We start from the raw sequence: 20,684 nt of genomic DNA, 5'->3' as shown, positions 1-20,684 counted from the left end.
TTTTTTGTATTTTAAATTTATTTTAATGTTTTTGTGATTTTACTGTTTACTATTTTATTATGTACGTGTTTGATTTTATTTTTGTAAGCCTCCCTGAGTGCCCTATTATAGGGTAGAAGGGCAAGATACAAATATTTTAAATAAATTAAATAAATAAACAAATGTAAAGGAGAGCACATGACTTAAATATTCCAACTATGGGAGAGTCACACTTTGAATATGTACATATATTGCTTACTGATTTATGAACTGTGGACATGCATCAAATGTACGTCCAAAAACAACAATCTCAAAGTACCTTAAAAGATTAACAAATGTATTATGGCATAAGCTTTTGTAGACAAGAGTCCATGTCTACACAAGTGACTATATAGGGAGAAAATTGTAAATGGTGGGTTAAATGGCAATGAAATGCAAAACATACAATCAGTTACACCTTAATTTATACAAAATAAGCACAGTGACCATTCACAGCATCAGTAACAAAGTATTAGGATTGCTAAATAAATTAATACCTGGCATGACTCACAAGAAAAACACACTAGGTAATATCCAATTGTGGCAGCCTGCTTGCATAACAACCATTCTGCTATTAAGAACTTCACTTTTAGTATAGCACAACAACAAAATCCAGTGTTGGATTTTGCAGGAAATGTTATATTATTATATTTGGTGACGGTTATCAACTTTCAAGGTTCTTTTGCTAACATTGGATTTCACCCATTGTCTCTGTTCAGATACAAACTAATAGAATCAAACTTTTGATATTCATTCTAATTCAGCTATTTATATTTGAGTCTCCTTTTGAAATTCCTCAGATAACGGCGACATCCAAATGTATATACTAGTTACTCCCACTCCATTACTTTCAGTGAGATGTGAGTTTGGTTGCACATCCATCCAAATTCAGGCACATTCAGTCACACTGAAATACCTTTTTTTAGAAATAACTAACAATCAAGAGCTTGATTAGTATTGCTTATGTATTTTTTTCTATGTTCCCTGTTGTGTATTAACTTGGTTACATTAAACCACACATAGCAAAAAGCTGCAATAATAAAAAAGGTAATGTGTACTAATACTAGGGACAGGGGAGAATATCCACTAATTCAGCCTTAGTATTAGATTTCGACATAACCCGACAATCCACTGTCTTTTTGGACTGGCATTGATTTCTTGCAATGGCTCACGGCTGTCATCAGCACTTTTTTTTTTAAAAAAACCCACCACTCCAAATTTTACATTGTCTTCATCATTGGCTTTGTTCCTCTAAGCTGATGTATTTTTAACTGCTGTCTAGGTGATAATGATTGCTATTTACATCCATTTACCTCCCTCCAATTTTTGGCAATTATCTACCTAATTTATATGTAAATAGAAAAAAAAGATGGAACAGCACAAGCATTTTCATAACCATTTTTGTTAAAAATTATGTGGTGGTGTTGTTTTGCTTAAAAAATCAGTGGATCGGCAATTGCAAAAGCAAACGGGAACAAAAAAAGGGCAGATTAGCAATGAAAGCCGGACTCTCAGAGTTCAAGCAGATCAGAACTAGGCAGCAAACCCCATCCCTCACTAATACCACGATCTTGTAATAAATTTACACAAGCTGAGGAATTCAAAAGATCCAAACAATTACGAAGATTCTTATTCTCTTTGTTTCAAAATAATTACAGTGGACGTTGATGAGATCTTGAACTTGTCTGTGGAAGTGTTCAGCCTTAGAAATTATGGAGACTGCATTGAATCTTTTGACTGATTATTACCAGTCTTCAGAGCTACACACTTTCCTTCCCAGAATGCTTTGCTTCCACTATCCAGAGTCCCCAGTTACAGCCAAATATAAAAGAAACAGCTCCAAGGGTTTCTTTGCCTTCTTTCACATTGTACTGTAGTTGAGAACTCATGGGGCGGAGGAGGCCACCTTCTGCATTAAAAGGCCTACAAGTAAAAGTTGCAACATTTAAAGCTATTCAGTTTAGTAAAGGGTGGAGGAGACATAATAGAAGTGTATAAAATTATGGTTGTTGTTGAGAAAGAGTATAATAATTCTAGAATATTGATCATCCAATGAAGCTGAAGGATGGGAGACTCAGGACAGACAATAGGAAATACTTGTTCACACTTTGCATAGCTCTACTATGAAATTTGTTGCCACAAGTTGTAGTGATGGCCACCAACTTGAACAACATTGAAAGAGAGTGATAAGGCTATCAATAGCAGAGGCAACATGCTTTGGAATACTGATTGCTGGAGAACAATAGTAGGCGAGTCATGTGGGCTTCCCATAAGTATCTGGTTTGCTACTGCGGGGAAAAGGATGCTTGGCTTAGATAGACCATCTGCCTGATCCAGGAAGGATGATATTATGTTCTTAAATATTATTGTGGGAATTTTAGAACAAGGATCCATAGCATAACAAAAAAAGGAAGAAATAAATTTTCTGTCAGATTTTTCACTAGGAGAGAGCATTATAGCAAGGGGGAAGCAAAAAGGGAAATTGTAGGGGGAAAGGACATTTGGACTGTACAGTCAAAGAACTACATTATACTTGATAACTCATGTTGGTTACAAGACTTTAAAAAATGTTTTGTTTTGCTTTAAAATGGGAGCAAGGAGGGAAAACACTCGATAATAAAGCAACACTTACTTTAAAAGCACACTTGTGGGGTTTTTTTAACTAGTAACAGAAATAAATACCTTCTTTGTCCACAGGGCTTCAAACTTGATTTTGCTTTAAATTGTGAATTTGTTCCAGTTGAGTTCAGTGACATCCGGCAAGTGAAAGCTAGTTTTAAAAAGCTCATGAGTTCTTGTGTTCCTAGCAACATCCCAGCAGATTCTGAAATAACATTCCTTAAATCACTTGGAGAATCAGAGTGGTTCCCACAGGTAAATTATTAGGTGGAGTCATAAATGTCTGTGATTTCTGATACATAACAAAATGCTATTTCTGTCCAGTAAAAAATTCTCCTTTTGTTCAGTTGCTGTTTTAAATAAAATCTGCTGTATTTTTATGTAGATAGATGCCTTTCAGCATGGTGTTCACAGTGACAGATGTGAGATTTGATAATTAGGGCATTACGTGGCTCCTCTAAATGTAAATCGGTCATGAAAATGTAGTACATTGTTATAATTATTTGCAGCCTTAGTTTAAATCTTTTATTGCTTTTTAAAAAACAAATTCAGTTTAAATTTAGAGTTATTACATTGATGTATTTATTTAATTTTATTTATTTAATTTAATTTATATACCGCCCTAAGCTCTCTGTAACATGACTAGCAATGTGGTTGAATCTGTTATTGTAGATTATTCTTTGTAGTTAAGAAACTAAGCACCATATTGTCTTAATTTACTACTTTGACACAAATCCCATTGTGTTGACATTTTTTTGTTTGCTTGAGTGCTTTGCAGATTAGACACTTGTTTTAAAAGTCATGGCCTACTGCATCTAAATGTTTTAGCCAGGGTATTCTGCAGTAGGCATTATTAGAGTCACTTAGATGTGACACTATTCATACATTTGGGACCCTGGTGTGCGGCACAGGCGAGCTTTAACATTTTTTCCCATTGCTGGATCCCAATCCAGGCTTCGCACCTGCTACTGCATTGAGAGGAAAAACTTCCATTTCTTCCAATAGGACCTTTTTTTCTTAATGCAGATAACATGTTATGGGAGGCCCAGTCAGGACCACAGTGGATAGGGGAAGATTAATGCCTCCTATCCCCCATGCTAAGTTCCCCACCCAAATTTCCCCACTCCCACCCCCATGTCTGCAGTTTACCTCTTAAAAGCCATTCACAGAATTGCTAATAGTGTTGTCTTAATTGGTGCCCATTTACGGTGGAAAACCTGAGGCCCTCCAGATGTTGTTGGACTGCGACTCCCATCATCACAAACTATTGGCCATGCTGCCTGGAGCAGATGGTAGTTGCACTGCAGCAATATCTGGAGGGTCACAAGTTTCCTACCCCCATATAGAATATACACTCATGTTTTGTAACTGTAGAGGCTGTCATAGAATGGTCACAAACTATCACCATATGACTGTCTGTTGCGCTTTGAAGAGATTATAGATGTATTGTGCACGTACTGAAAAATTAAGTCCTGAATATCATAGAAGTCAGATACCAAACGGCATGGATATGGGTAAAGGCATTCCCACAACCTGTAATTCAGAGCTGGCCTATACATGATTTCTATCATGTAGATGCTGGCTAAAAAGCCCAGAAAACATCACCATAGCATGTTCCTCCTTTATTTAATGTATAATCTGAGCTCAGTGAGATTTAAACCAAACTGAGTGTATATCAAATTGTAATTTTTAAACAAATTTGTTGAATAATCTTTATGCTATGTAAAAATAAGCCTTTTCTATATTCATTTCGTACAAGGATGCAGTTCTTGGTGTATCAGCATAATCTGATTAAAAAATAATTTTATTGACCAGTTTATCCTTCATTCTAATCATGTTTGGCCTTTTATCTTTTATATATATATATATTTATATATATTTATATATAAGCTTCATAGGATAATGCAGTTGGCTTTGGTTATATCGGAGTTACTTGAAAATGGTTCTTCAGTTTTGGTTTGTCTGGAAGATGGCTGGGATATCACAGCACAGGTGAGCTATTATAGCCTATAACATAATAATAGCCATCAAAGTTCACTTTGCTCTGACCAATTTACTATATCTGTTCAATAACCAAGTACAAGAGAAGGCATCACATTAAAAGACCCTTTACTGTTCTTTTGTACATCCCTCATCCCTTGAATTAATTAATCCTTTAGACAAAAATGAACTTCTTTGCCGATGTTTAGTCTTTCTGCGCACACACACATTCAAATTTGGGAGCACTCTTGTCCTATAATTCTGTCAGACAAATTAAATTCCTGGTACAAAAAGAAACTGCCAGTAATTTTGGTCCTGTGGAACAAACCACAGGGGAAATGAACAGTAATGCCAGATCTCAATTACTATATTTTTTCTTCTAAAATTGCAACAGATTGCTTAATTATTTTAAGTCTTTTTAACCCACCTCTCAAAAGTTTCCAGAGTTTCTAAATTACTGTTGCTTAATGTGAAAAAGCATTGTACTCTGTCTTCATTCATTCCTCCCCTGGTGTGAGCAGGATTAAAGGCTTCCTGTTATGTCCAACCAAGGATTGTGGTTTGTTCCTTGCTAAGAAGCTATGATCAGCAAACTGACAACAAACCGTGGCTTCAGGTTGGATATTAACTGTGGCTTGTTAAGGAGCAACAAACCATGACTCCTCGTTTAGACACTACAAGAAAGCTGGGCTTTCTGGTTTGTTTATCCCATGTGCACCAGAGGAGTGATGTCAGAGAGATCTGGCAGGTTACACCAGCACGCTGCTCATTTACAGTAAACCACAACAAGCCAGAAACTCTGGCTTCTTGTGTGTGAATATAGTCTATAAAAATCAACTAATAAAAGCTCAAAGTAGCAACTATGAGTAAAGAATTTTTAAAGTTAGACAACTTGTTTCATTCTTTGAGCCTCATCCTCACCTTTCCCAATTCTTTACTGTTGTGGCAAGCCATGTCTGATGGTAACACAGGGTTTGAACCATCCTCCACAATAAATAATGACACTGTACATGTGCAGCAGTACTGTTGACTGTTTCTATGCTCTAGAAGAGGATATAAATGCCTGGGTTCACTAGATAGCTGGTAGAGTGAAAGGAACTGCTATGAATTATAGCAGTACCCAGTTATTTCCCATAGTGTCCAACTAATACATGTGCTGATGAACCATTGATATATATATAATATATTAGATTGTCTTAAATGAACTCTGTCAGATGTTTTACAAATATCATTTTATGGCCTAGGTGGTGTCTCTTGTGCAATTACTCAGTGATCCATTCTATCGAACCCTTGAAGGTTTCAGAACACTAGTGGAGAAAGAATGGCTGTCCTTTGGCCATAAGTTCAGCCAGCGCAGTAATTTGACTCTCAATTGCCAGGGGAGTGGGTTTGCTCCTATCTTTCTGCAATTCTTGGATTGTGTTCACCAGGTAAGTATAGCAAGTATATATCTGTAATGTATATACTGTATATATGCAAAAGGTACCAGCATTCCAGAGTAATGGACAGATTTATTAGAGATGTTTTATGTTGTCAGTAGGATACATACCTTTGTGCAGGAGAAAAGTATGAAAATAAAGCTGTTGCAGTAAAAGACAATTTTCATTCTGCATAGTAACAATATAATGTACTTCAATATAATGTACTGCTCAAAGAAAATGTAAGGAGGGATCACAAATCTGCTCAATAGGAGCTATGCCGCTACTTCTCTGGCAAGAACACACACTCTCTCTCATTTGCAGAGCAATTTGAAAAAGTAACAGCAGCAGGCTGTCTCTCTCTTTTATATATTGTCCATATCTCAGTACAAATAAGAAAAGTCCCTCCCTCTAAAGCCCTCTGTATGTGCCAGAAATTTTGGGGAGAGGTTGGAAGCAAGCACAATTAGTGGATGGGCAATACGCCAATCCAACATTTGCAGACGCCTGTATGTACAACTTTTGTACGCTTTCAGAGCTCATTGATGTTAATCCAGTTACCTGAGTCAGCACAAAGAAATGAACATGCTGGGTCATCCAGTTCAGTATTGTGGGTTGTATTCAACTAACTTTTACTCAGAGTAGCCCCACTGAACTTAATGGCCATGACTAACTTTGCTCCATTAATTTCAAAGAACCTACTCTGAGTAAACATTAGTTGAATGCAACCCTGTGTTTCCAATAGAGGGCATGTAATGCCACAGGTGAATTTGAAAACAGGAAACAATGGTGATACCTATCTCTTATTGTTTGCTGCCAGCATCTGAAAATGGTAGCTATGCTGCCTTTGCACATGAAGTGGACTGTAGTCTGCACAAACTTGTGCTATATTAAAATTTTAGTATTTAAGGTGCCACAAGACTCTGTTGTTATTTCTGTGTGTGGAGTTATTCTCTATCAGGCTTTTTTTCAATCCTATGGTCAAATCTAGGATTGTACTGGAATAACTATTTTTGGATTGCAGTATTTCCTATATAGAACATGGTTTTCTAGAAAAAAAATGCTCTATATTTCTCTGGCTACACAAAGATAATAGGATGACCATGGACTCCTCCCGTTTCTTTATTTTGGATCTGCAATACAAATTCATTCAAGTACTGTATTCAAAACAGTCAGGAGCAACAAGTGAAGATTTAACAACATGCTTCTCTTAACATGTTGGATGAAACTGGAAGGATCCTGCGGAAAATACTTGTCCTTGTTTCAACTAGAGAGAACATATGAAACAGTGATTCTTAAATTAGAAAGGCATCATCTTGTAAAAAGCCATTGTTTATGCCAGTATCTCCAGGTGTCAGCTGAGTTATTAATGTGAATCATTCTTTCACAATAGCACCATCTGGTAGATCTTGTAGTTGTTCCTAGGAAGACAGAATTTGTGACAGTGATGTCATGCTAGGAAGCTCCCGTCATTTTCTCCAACATCTTAAGTCAATTTTAGTTTGTTGGTTAATCTTCTGGGAATAATGTACATTTGCATAAAACTTTTATCAAATGTAAGTTATTTCCTCTCTTCCTACATGTTTCCACTTCCCCCACCCTCACTACAATGAAGACAGGTTACTTACAGGATTTTTTCACCCTAACAATGTGTGTGCTATGTTATTTAGACAGAGAGATTGGACATAAGCCAAAGATACACCTATAAGTGAAGGAGTACCTTAAGGACACCTAAATGCTATTGAAATGAATCGGACATATGTGCTGAACTGTTATTGATCTCAATGGAAAGTTAATGGAACTTCCACCATCACACATGTCATTTATGATTGCAAGAATTAATTCTCTTATTAAGAGAAAATCTATTATTCTAGACAAGCAACATGCCATCAATCTGCACAGGTGAATTTTTCTGAGGGGTTAGGTCTCCAAGTTCATAAAGTATAAGAATGTGGCAGACAGCTTATTGAAGAAGACATAGTTCTGTAGCAGAACACATGCTCTACATGCAGAAAGTCCCAGATTCAATCCTTGGCATCTTAAGTTTAGAGATCGGGAAGCAGCTGATGTGAAAAATCTCTGCATGAGATCCTAGAGAGCTGCTGACAGCCATACTAGAAAATATTGGGCTAGATAAACAAATAGCCTGACCTGGTAAGTGGCAACTTCCTAAGTCCCTAAACTGAGGGAAAGTAGCACACACAACAACAACATACTTTCATCTTTAAAAAATCTGTTGTACTGAGAATATTAATTTAATTTTAATTTTATTTGATTTATTAGTTGCCCATCTGGCTGGAAACCCAGCCACTCTGAGCGACGTACAAAATAAAGGCATATAAACATCAAACATAAAAGTATATAAACATCAAAAAACAAGCAATAAAACTAAACAAAGTAGAAGCTATCTTCCAACCCAAAGATCAGAAAGTCCTCCTAAAGAAGCTGCGTTTGAAGGCTGGAGAGTGGGGCAAGGCAGGTGGAAGCAGCCTCCCCTGATGGCAACAGAGTCACTCTCTCCTCATCAATCTGCTAGAGTTTAGGAATTCTGTCCAGGAACCATTCTGTGTGGAAAAATAGGGGTGTGCACATATCTTTCTGTATCATGGCCAGTAACTTCTTTCATACCCAAACAAATAAAGATGCCAGATTTGTAGTGATCGCCCCTTCCCCTGAAGCTTTTCTCTTCTTGATACTGTTAAGTAAAACCATTGATCTACCTATCCCATTATTATTTCATCTGACTTGTAAGAGATTGTTGTTGTTGTTATGTGCCTTCAAGTCGATTACGACTTATGGCGACCCTATGAATCAGCGACCTCCAACAGCATCTGTCATGAACCACCCTGCTCAGATCTTGTAAGTTCAGGGCTGTGGCTTCCTTTATGGAATCAATCCATCTCTTGTTTGGCCTTCCTCTTTTTCTACTCCCTTCTGTTTTTCCCAGCATTATTGTCTTTTCTAGTGAATCATGTCTTCTCATGATGTGTCCAAAGTAGGATAACCTCAGTTTCATCATTTTAGCTTCTAGTGACAGTTCTGGTTTAATTTGTTCTGACACCCAATTATTTGTCTTTTTGCAGTCCAGGTATGTGCAAAACTCTCCTCCAACACCACATTTCAAATAAGTTGATATTTTCTTACTCACTTTTTTCACTGTCCAACTTTCACAGCTATACATAGAGATCTGGTATACCATGGTCTGAATGATCCTGACTTTGGTGTTCAGTGATACATCTTTGCATTTGAGGACCTTTTCTAGTTCTCTCACAGCTGCCCTCCCCAGTCCTAGCCTTCTTCTGATTTCTTGACTATTGTCTCCATTTTGGTTAATGACTGTGCTGAGGTATTGATAATCCTTGGCAAGTTTAATGTCCTCATTGTCAACTTTAAAGTTACATAAATCTTCTGTTGTCATTACTTTAGTCTTTTTTTTTTTTACAATAATTTTTATTCAAATTTTCATAAAACATACAAAACAAAATCATAAAACATTCAAAGACAAAAAACAAAACAAAACAAAAATGATTAAACAAAAAAATAAAATATTGACTTCCCATTTGTCACAGATCAAATCAGTTATAGGTCTACAATATATAACAATCCTGTCTCTTAAATTATATTATAAAATCACTTTCCTCCAGTAGTTATCTTAATTAATCATCAAATCTCATAAACATTACTTTATTCTTTCCACAAAAAGTCAAAGAGAGGTTTCAATTCTTTAAGAAATATATCTATCAATTTTTCTCCAAATAAACATTTCGATTAATCCATCTCATCAAAATCTGTTAGGTCCAATAATTTCAATAGCCATTATTCCATTATCCCTATTAATTTCATCTTCCATCTTCAATAGTCCTGTTAAATCCAGTAATTTCAGTGTCCAATCTTCCATTATCAGTATTCCATAATAATCTTGCTGTCATAGCCATAGTCATATAATAAGAGTCTGATGGGAATTTCCTCTATCCCAAATATTTTCTTGCCATCCATTCTGAATAAGTTGCTGAAGTACTGTTGTAAATTCATATCTCTGTTCTTCTTTTTTACAAAATGCACTGGCTCATCTCTTGAGAGTTTTTCCATTGTCACATGGCTGCAGTTAATTCCATAGATTTTCACTATATCAAACTCCATCACGTCATTCCAGTCCAGAAGATTATCCAAGCCATTGATAACTTTATCTCTAATATCTTCATTAATTTCTTCAGAGATAACGTTAAATTCCAAACAGTAGATTTTATTTCTAATATCCACAAACTCCAGATCTTTTTCCAATTCCACATTTGTTCCAATCTCCAGGGCTTGTATCTTCCCTTTATTTTTTCTTTTCTCATCTCTGATCTCATTCTCCTCTCTCACAGGATCCCCTATTTCTTTAAACTCCTGCGTCATTTTGCTCAGTTCAATTTTCAGTTCCTTACTGCCCTGTCGCAGGGTTTGTTTCGTTATCTCAATCTCATCCATTATTTTCTGAAACATAATTACTTCCAGATTCTCAGCCACTTTCTTGATTGCCATTTTTAAAACCACGAAAACAAAGCAAAACAGAAGTAAAGAAGAACCACTTCTTATTTCAGCAACAATTGGGTTAATATTCCAGGCTTGATGACATCACAGTATAAACAGAGCAGCCTGCCTTATCTCTCTATGTTCAAGAATACAAAACAAATTTGGTTCCCAGCATCAAAACAGTTAGTGGCGTCGTGAAGAAGCAGATTCGTCGAAATAAAATAGACCAAAAAGAGAATAGTCCCAGACAATATAACATTCCTCGGAATAGAAATCCCTCTTCTGTTTATATCTTTAGGATGCACTTCCAGGACAGCTTTTTGCAACAGAAACAGAGATAAGCTGTTAATTTCGTGAATAACAGAGAAGAGTTATAGCTCACCCAGAAGTACTTCAAAGCCGATCAATCTGACAAATCTCCTTTTGCTGCAACAATTTAAACCAAGTAAGAAAAATAATAGAAAGAAGGGTGCTTGCCTGTTAGTCGGTTTTCTCTTTGAAGAAAAGATAAACGTATCGCATTAAACAGATAGAGCAAAAGTTTGGAAGTCCGTCCGGCATTGTTGGCTGGACCTTTTCTCATAAATTAATGAAATCCAGTCCTCCCAACAAAAACAGGCTTTTGAGGTTGATCTCTACGTTTCTCCCTGCCCGGGAGAAATTTCATCAGTCAAAAAAAAATGTTCTGACTTATTTATATCTGAATAAGCTTCTTTTGAGGCGGGAGCCCGTCTCAAAAGCAGGCACAAGCAAAGTCACCCTTCCCGGAAGTCTTACTTTAGTCTTTTTGACGTTCAGCTGTAGTCCTGCTTTTGTGCTTTCCTCTTTAACTTTCATCAGCATTCGTTTCAAATCATTACTGGTTTCTGCTAAGAGTATGGTATCGTCTGCATATCTTAAATTATTGATGTTTCTCCCTCCAATTTTCACACCTCCTTCATCTTGGTCCAATCCCGCTTTCCGTATGATATGTTCTACGTACAGATTAAACAAATAGGGTGATAAAATACATCCCTGTCTCACACCCTTTCTGATGGGGAACCAATCGGTTTCTCCATATTCTGTCCTTACAGTAGCCTCTTGTCCAGAGTATAGGTTGCACTTCAGGACAATCAGATGCTGGGGCATTTCTTTTAAAGTATTTCATAGTTTTTCATGATCTACACAGTCAAAGGCTTTGCTGTAGTCTATAAAGCACAGGGTGATTTTCTTCTGAAATTCTTTGCTCCATTCCATTATCCAACGTATGTTTGTGATATGATCTCTGGTGCCTCTTCCCTTTCTAAATCCAGCTTGGATGTCTGGCATTTCTCGCTCCATATACGGTAAGAGCCTTTGTTGTAGAATCTTGAGCATTACTTTACTTGCATGGGATATTAAGGCAGTAGTTCAGTAATTACTGCATTCTCTGGGATCCCCTTTCTTTGGAAGTGGGATATAGAACACTTCCAGTCTGTGGGCCATTGTTTAGTTTTTCACATTTCTTGAGAAATGTTTGTCAAAATTTGGTCAGATTCAGTCTCAGTAGCTTGTAGCAACTCTATTGGTATGCTGTCTATTCCTGGTGATTTGTTTCTTCCAAGAATTTTAAGAGCAGCTTTCACCTCATATTCTAAAATTTGTAAGAGATTAATCTGTTATAATTAATTTTATGTTAATTTGTTTTGTTAATAGGGTATGTCAGGGATCGAATCTGGGACCTTGTGCATGTAATGCAAGTGCTCCAGCACAGAGCTTTAGCACAGAGTAAGAATGGTATCCTCACACTGTGTGCTGTCCTGGGTACTTGGCATTATTTAATCACAAAGCCAAAACTGGTCTGTTATATTTCTCCAAATTCCAAGTATGTTTGAACTGAATCCGAATCTGAATCTGGTCTTTTTTAGGAGAAACTGAACATTAGTTATTAGAGGGATAGCCAATGTAGTGCCCTCCAGAAACTCCCATCAGCCCCATATAACATAGTCAATAGCCACAGATAATGGGAGTTGTGGTCCACAGCACATGAAGGGTACCACATTGGCTACCCCTACAATAAATAAATCACCGGAGCTGGTGGGGGTGGGACCTATACTCATCATGCATGCCAGCCAAATTTGAAGAAAGCACTGGGAATTTGGGGAAATTATCAAAACAATTTTTCAGTTTGTGTTTTGCACAGATTAGCTTTATTCCTTTCTGATCTTACTATTATTCTTACTCTGGAACTTAAGATCTATTTTCAAAAACCATTTGGCATGGATTTTTTCCCCAGTAAACGTTACTTAACCATTTTAAGTAATTAGCAGAAATGATAAATGTTGCAACTGAAGTTAATAAACACAAGATGCAGAAGGTCCAAAAGAAAATGAATATTAGAGCCGTTCAACTCCTCCTCACCCTGCTCCTTTCTTTCCCTGCAGAAAAAGGACAAACTACATGTTATGTGGGAGATGTGTGTGGGACCTTATTTTCCTTCTGTGAACAAACAGCAGCTAGAGGAGGGGTGAAAAGTTAAACACTCCTCTCCTCCTGTTGCTAACACATTTTCAGGACCTCCCCCTGGCTGCATTCCAGTTTATCTCTTTTAGAAGTTATGAGTCAGTCACAGTTTTTCTTATAACTCTCAGTACTTGGAGAACTACTGACTTAGCTTTTAGCCCAGTAAAACAATAATACCACATTCCCCTAGTTGGCACAAACCCAGCTAATAAAGTATGGTGCAATATTTTTTATCAGTGCTCATTAATTAAAACTGGAATTACAAGGCACTGCAAATATTTTCAAATAAGGTCTACATTTTAATGTTTTTTTTCTTTTCTGCTCAATGTTTGGTTTGCAAGATGTCTCAAGGTCGCTAACCATTAGATACATGATACAAAGAAAAAATACCAGTCTTAAACAAATTGAGATGTTTTTGCAACATCTTTTCAAAAGCAAGCCTTACAGCACGATGATGAAAACAGCAGTAAAGGGGGATGTTACTGTTTGTTTAAATAGCTGCATTTTTAAACACAGAATTAGGATATCTCCTTAACAGCATTGTAATACATTGACAGAAGTGATAATACCTTTTTTAAGCTAGCAGTAATAAGGATTGGCAGAAAGGCTTGCAGTGGTGCCCAACTGAGCGATGAGGGTAAGACAAATAATGTATTTTGCAATTTAAGTTTTGTTTGCCCATAAAAAAAATGTTTATTGTAACATGTTTCCATTCTTTGTGCATTTCAGATTCATCACCAGTATCCAATGGAGTTTGAATTCAATCAATATTATCTGAAGTTCTTGGCATTTCACTATGTTTCCAATCGATTTAAAACATTCCTACTTGACTCAGACTATGAAAGACTGGAACATGGTATGGGTCCCAGTTTGGATGATGTTGTTTTAGTAGCTTTTTTATTTTAATTTTAAAGCACTGCCTAAAGTTAACATCAAATATGCAGATCACTGCATATTGTTGCTGTTGTTATTATTATTATTTATTATTATTATTTTATTACATTTTTAGACCGCCCTATAGCAATAAGCTCCCAGGGCGGTGTACAGCATAATAAAACAGGTTAAAATACAAGCGGATGTAAATACAATACACAATAAAACATAATTAAAAATTTTCAAATTTAAATTCAGATTTTGTTATGTGCTTTCAAGTCATTTTCGACTTACGTCGACCCTATGAATCAGCAACCTCCAATAGCATCTGTCATAAACCACCCTGTTCAGATCTTGTAAGTTCAGGTCTGTGGCTTCCTTTATGGAATCAATCCATTTCTTGTTTGGCCTTCCTCTTACCCACTTTTTCACTGTCCAACTTTCACATCCATAAATAGAGATTGGGAATACCATGGTCTGAATGATCCTGACTTTAGTGTTCAGTGATACATCTTTGCATTTTTCTAGTTCTCTCACAGCTGCCCTCCCCAGTTCTAGCCTTCTTCTGATTTCTTGACTATTGTCTCCATCTTAGTTAATGACTGTGCCGAGATATTGATAATCCTTGACAAGTTCAATGTCCGCATTGTCAACTTTAAAGTTACATAAATCTTCTGTTGTCATTACTTTAGTCTTCTTGACGTTCAGCTGTAGTCCTGTTTTTGTGCTTTCCTCTTTAACTTTCATTAGCATTCTTTTCAAATCATTATTGGTTTCTGCTAGTAGTATGTTATTGTCTGTATATCTTAGATTATTGATATTTCTCCCTCCAGTTTTCACACCTCCCTCATATTGGTCCAATCCCGCTTTCCGTATGATATGTTCTGCATATATAGATTAAACAAATAGGGTGTTAAAATATATCCCTATCTCACACCTTTTCTGATGGGAAACCAATCGGTTTCTCCATATTCTGTCCTTACAGTAGCCTCTTGTCCAGTGTATAGGTTGTGCATCGGGACAATCAGATGCTGTGACAAACCCAGAGCCCATGGTGTGATATCACCAAAAGTAAGGATGTATACCTTGCTCCCAGATAAGTCCTGACTTCAGAGCTTTGAAGTAAGGCTTCTGTTTTCTTTTTCCCATAGGAGCCCTGTTAGAATTTTCTATGTTTTTCTCACTTGACAAGTTTGCATCCAGCTTTCCTGCTTCTCTGACTCTTTTTTTAAGTAAGCAGTTTGAGAGCAGAGTCTTGTTTTTCCTCTGTTTGTTTTTGCCACAGTTTATTGCTCCTAACAGACTTGGTGTTAACAGTTATATTACACCAAGATGTCCACAGGCAGTTGTTGGTACAAGGCAGTTGAATTTCCCATCACGATGACATACAATTTAGATCTTAAAGTACTCTTGACGCATAATCACATGCATGTTCCCCAAACACAGAGCAAAAGAAAAACACTCTTGGATGGCCACAAGCTTAAATATAAGAACTTGGCAGGGAGGGGAGTTCTTGCTTAATGTTGTCCCTCACTGGCCATTGTTCTGCCCCAAATTCCCTCCTCCACTCTCCCCACCACGGGTACCATTATAGTGAATAGCATTTAGGCTTTGATAAAACTGCTTTATCTTAGAAGTTGCCACTGCAAAGAAAGATATCCTATAATGACAGGCGTGTCACTTCAGCAGGAACAAATTTTATAAGCTTTCTTCCAAAATTGTGCATGATAAAATGTTTTCCCTGAGAGGCAATCACTCGTGGCTGAGTAAGATTGTCTTCCAGGGTAAGGTCTTTAACAGTGGGTCCGTAAGTGACCGTGGAAGCCAATTCTGGATCCACACAGCCTCCTGCAGTGAGGACATAGGTTTCCAGATGGAAGATGGTCACGATGACTATTGTTTTCCCTGAAGGATGTGTTCAGTGGGCATAATAAGTAAAATATAAGGTCTCTCACCGCAATGACACAAGAGTCTATAGTTAAAGACAATTTGGGAAGATTGTCTGCCACCATGCAAAGCCAAGAAAATATTTGTTCCAGAAAACATTGATGAGACTATGCTGTTTCTATAGATTGAGTCAGTAATTGCTTGCCACAATCACTAGCCCACCATACTCAACCCATAGAAGTGCTATAGTGGTACTGAGAGCTTGTTAGGGTAGCATGTCTACATACTTCCATTCTATAGGCCTAACTGCTCAATAATTTAAAGTTGGTCAGGAAAGATAACTGGCAAGACACTTGTAGATTTAAATTTGGTTATCTGAAAGGGAAGCCAAAGCATTCCAATAAGAAAAATGAGTCTCAAATCTTTAAAAGGCCATGAAGAACATGCTGAAATTCTCAAATAAGGGACCTTATTATGATTAATATTATTTTTGATTGTTTGATTGTTTATAAAATGGCATTTCCTGTTACAGAAAGAACCAAAGAGCTAATTAAAATCTTTTTCAGCATAATTTGTATGTGAAATAGTGTCATCATGTAATTTTCATTTACACTGAGTACTGATACTTCTCCGGTTATATTTAATTTGATAACTGAAATACTTTATATCTTGGAAATATATTTAAATAACTCATGAAATGCAGTATCTTAATATTTCTACTTATTTTTAAATGTTTTTTTAATATCCCTTAGCCTTTCACCCCCAAAGGGCCCTGAAGGCAACTTTAATGGTGGAAATAGTATGTCATTCTTCTTCTTCTTTTTCCTCCTCCTCCTCCTCCTTCTTCAGGAACATTGTTTGAAGATAAAGGAGAGAAACATGGCAAGAAAGGAATATGCATGTGGGAATGCATTGACAAAATACACAAAAGAAGTCCTGTTTTCTTCAATTACCTCTATACACCAGTTGAAACAGAGGTATAAAGTAGAAAGGTTCAGGATCCTTGTTATTCTAGTACCTGGATAAACTTTGATATCAGTAAACTGATGTTTATTCATTGAGTTTATTCATTGTCTGGATTATCAGAATGTTTACCAGTGTGAACTGGAGGGTTTTTTTCTTTCTAAGAATCATGGCCAAGATCCCAAGATCAGATCCAATGGCTTGGGTAGTATTTTAAGTTGACAAAAGTTATGGGAGGAAAGGTCCTGAGAATATAATTATTCAGCATATTTGCTTTAATATATCATCAATTGTTATCACGGCATCATTTCAAAAGAGCCATTAGGAGTAAGGCTACTAGTTTTTAGATACACAAAGAGCCTGAAGTCTGCTGTTTTGAAGGAGAGGTAAACGGCAGGGCCTCCCAAGGTTAGAACCAAAATAAGGAGACAATTTACCTCAACAATCTGGAAAGAACTGAAAATTGAGTTTAAGTAGTTTCCCTAATATAATGGAATTAAATATTTATCTTTGCCTTACAATTTAGGCAGCTTGCTACAACATGTTTCAGGTCAGTCAGGCATGTTCCAGTTGATATCTATGACATGTTAAGTGCAGAAGAGTAGTCCAAGCAGTGGACAGAATTTGGCTTTTGAGGAACGGGGACAAGGATATTAGAAAACTGTTGTGCCCTTGTAATCTGCTGCCATTCTTTTGTACAGGCATTAAAACCAAATGTAAACATATCCAGTCTTAAAAAGTGGGATTACTACACAGAGGAGACTTTGGCCACTGGTCCTTCTTATGACTGGGCCATGGCAACTGCAAAATGTAGTACTATGGATGAACACGACCAGATGGACATGTCACCTTCCCGGAGTAAAAGGAAAATTGTCTGGCCGTGCTATGACAATGTTAACAAAGTGCAGCCAGATGCCATCACCAGTCTATTAAATGTGAGTATAAATATTTAAGCATCTATTCAACTCTTCTCCAGTTACTAGGGTTTTTAATGTTTTTATTAGGATTTGAGATTAATTTTTTTTTCAAGAACGAAGAAGTAAAAGACAATCAACAACAACAGTATACAAAAATAACAGTTAGGAGAGAGCCAGTTCAATGTCATGTTTGGTAATTTTAGACATTTCAGAAAAAACTGCCCCCAGAATTTAGTCACTACCAGACAAGTCCACCATATCTGGATGTTATGTTCCATGGCCTTGTAATCCCCACCAATATAGAGATTCTGCATGTAATGAAGTCGTGTTGGTGTCAGGTAAACAACCATGCAGGCTTTTTAAGAGAAAGTCTCTTATAATAGCTTAAATAGAGAAAATGGGCTTTTGGCTCAAAGGGAAGACCACTCCTTTTTCTGAGTTAGGATTACCTATAATTTTTTCCTAGACTGATTGCAACCCATCCAATTGTACAAGTTATGTAGCAAAACAGAATACATTTTGGATGTCAGCCCTTTTTTTGGAACTGTTGAAATCCAATGCAAGTTTTTCTAAGTCTGTGAGTGGTCTTTGGGATACTGCCTGATTAAGTGTAAGAAGCCTAATTTTGAATATTTGAAACCATTTTAAACAAAGGACTTGTAGATGCTCTCATTATAAAATAAATCTGCATTGGCATCTGGAGTTGCCTTCATTTAAGCTTCACTTCTGTCTTGCTAAGTGGAGTGGCTATGTAGTGTAGTGTAGTTATCCTGATGTCTAAGGAATAATAAATTCCACTGAAAAAGGTTTAGGTAGTATCAAAGGCATTGACTACTTATAAATGTTTGGAAGATTTGTTTAAAAATCTTTAAAGTAGCATTTATAATAAGAAACAGGAAGACTTTTCCTGAATTAATTGCTCTTTTAAAGCAAGAATATCTGTTTTTTTCAGCTATAATTCTGTACTATAATTCTGTAGTAAATAAAACATGTGGTTTTGAAACATAATAGCTAATGGCTCCAACTAACTGTTTATGACAATTTCAGTGTTCCTAGAACTTCATTTTAGAACATTCAGCTTAGATCCCAACTTTTAGCTCTGTGAACACAAGGAGGGTTGTACTCACAGAGCACAACATTCTTCTAAGAGTTAGGCTCCAAGCCATAATATTATTACAGCCAATTTCCTAAACTTAGCGTTTTGGGCATTTCTTGCCACCTTATTTTCAGTGTCTTCTCTCTTTCAAAACAGAAGAGAGTACAATGACCTGTAAGCTAATACCCACTATAAATTCAAGACCATATATTTATTAAAGGGTTAAGTTAAAATGTTTCTCAACAGATGTTCAGCACACAAGTAAATGCTGTTCTTGAATTTAGCTAACAAAAATGTAAATATTCACTAATGCTAACCTAGTTTATTACTGTATATCTTAATTTTTTAACATCAACAAATTTAAATGGCATAGCTGCTATTTGCTTATATAGTATTTTTTACAAGTCCTTTATACTTTTTGTTCCTTGTGCTTTTTGTGTTCTTCTGCTCCTGGTTTGTTTGGAGACAAACAAATCATGAGCCCAAGTTTGAATGACATGACAAGCCATGGCTTGTTTCCCAGCAACACAGCAACAGCAGTAACAAAGGAGGAGTGAAGTGCCCATGATTTCAGCAGCACGCACTAGCACACTGCTCATTCACATTAAACCATAGCTTATTTTAACTATGGTTTAATCTGGTGTGCTACCCAAGCACCCTCTCTCAAGAAAGACTGAGTTAAGAACATACATTAATTAAATAATCTTTCTTTTTCTTAATTTGCATCAGTAAACTACCCTAACAAGAGGCTACCAAAGAGTTAATATTCCCTGTTTCACAACAGGAGCAATTTACAGTTTGGCACATATACTAAATAAGTCTTTCTGTTTCATTGCCTTTTTTCTTACAGTTTGGTAATACATCTTTTTTAAAAACAGGGTAAATGTTACTCTTTGCAGTGTGTAATGTTGATGTCACAACATTGGATGTGAATTTTGTAAATATTTTTTAAAAAGCATATCCTTTCTTTCATGGATGCCATGAGGTCTCCACGTGGGTTACAGTCCCCAATCACCTCGAGACAGGAACCTGTCATAATTTTTTCCTGGCTCCTCCACTTCTTACTGAGGTGATGCCAGTTCTGTTCCTGTCTCAGCTCGGGCAACAACCTTTGGCTGTTTTCTCTAACTCCTATGACTATCGGCCTTCGGCTCCTCTTTTTCCTTCATTCTTTCTATACTTGATTTCGTACACTCTGTATTAATTAGTTTAAAAAAAGGGGGGGGGAATTACTATCTCTATTCTTCCTTTCTTATCCCTATTTTCTCTCCCGTCTGAGATATGGAAACAGCACCATCTTCTCAGACCTCCAGGACAAAAACCCTTAGAGGAACAGGGCAGCACACAGTGGCTACTGTGGTCGGTTTCCCGCAAGGCCATAAGGGGTCAGGGCAGCACTCAGCTCCTGCTGCAGTCAGTTCCCTGCAGACATTGGATATGGCGGAGCATAGGCAAGAAGCCTCGCGTCAGAGCATGAATTTCGCTACTACATTGCGGCATAGCTCTCATCGCCCTTCCGATTCGAACACTCGAGGCGGAGGCCTGCTGCGAGAGGTGAGGTTTTCGCCAGTGCCTACTGCCTCCTCCAGCTCCCCAATAAGTTTTCCCGCCGAAAATGCGGTGGCAGCCATTTTGAGTGGCACACAAGAGGCGTGCTCGATAGAGCCCGCAGTCCAGCGCCATCTACTGGAGCAGCTGGAGGACAGCAGGTTGGAGGATGACAAAGTGATGGAAGCCCATGCACAGTATGCCCCCCCGCTTCTCCACCCCAGCTCTCTCCTCAGCCTATGCCAGCTTCCTTAATAACCTCTTCGATGACGCTGGCACAATTATTTTCGCCTGATGTAATCCGACAACTTAAGCAGGCGCTATTAGAGGAGGTCCCACCACTTAAAGTGATGCCCCACAACGCCCACA

The 20,684-nt window shown here is 37.2% G+C and overlaps 1 protein-coding gene across 7 annotated transcripts in view; it reads left to right on the top strand.

Annotated features, from left to right (window-relative positions):
* The window catches only part of SBF2 (SET binding factor 2), a 473,611-nt gene that overhangs the window by 433,155 nt on the left and 19,772 nt on the right, over positions 1-20,684 (top strand). For all 7 annotated transcript variants that reach the window (XM_061610395.1, XM_061610396.1, XM_061610391.1 and 4 more), the window contains 6 exons: positions 2,716-2,892; positions 4,528-4,629; positions 5,862-6,047; positions 13,761-13,887; positions 16,641-16,768; positions 17,456-17,689. In XM_061610395.1, coding sequence (XP_061466379.1) covers positions 2,716-2,892; positions 4,528-4,629; positions 5,862-6,047; positions 13,761-13,887; positions 16,641-16,768; positions 17,456-17,689 — 954 coding nt within the window. The remainder of the gene's footprint in view (positions 1-2,715; positions 2,893-4,527; positions 4,630-5,861; positions 6,048-13,760; positions 13,888-16,640; positions 16,769-17,455; positions 17,690-20,684) is intronic.

This window comes from Rhineura floridana, chromosome 2, assembly GCF_030035675.1.
Source record: "Rhineura floridana isolate rRhiFlo1 chromosome 2, rRhiFlo1.hap2, whole genome shotgun sequence".
Lineage (NCBI taxonomy): Eukaryota > Metazoa > Chordata > Lepidosauria > Squamata > Rhineuridae > Rhineura > Rhineura floridana.
This window is presented reverse-complemented; position numbering and strand designations above follow the sequence as displayed.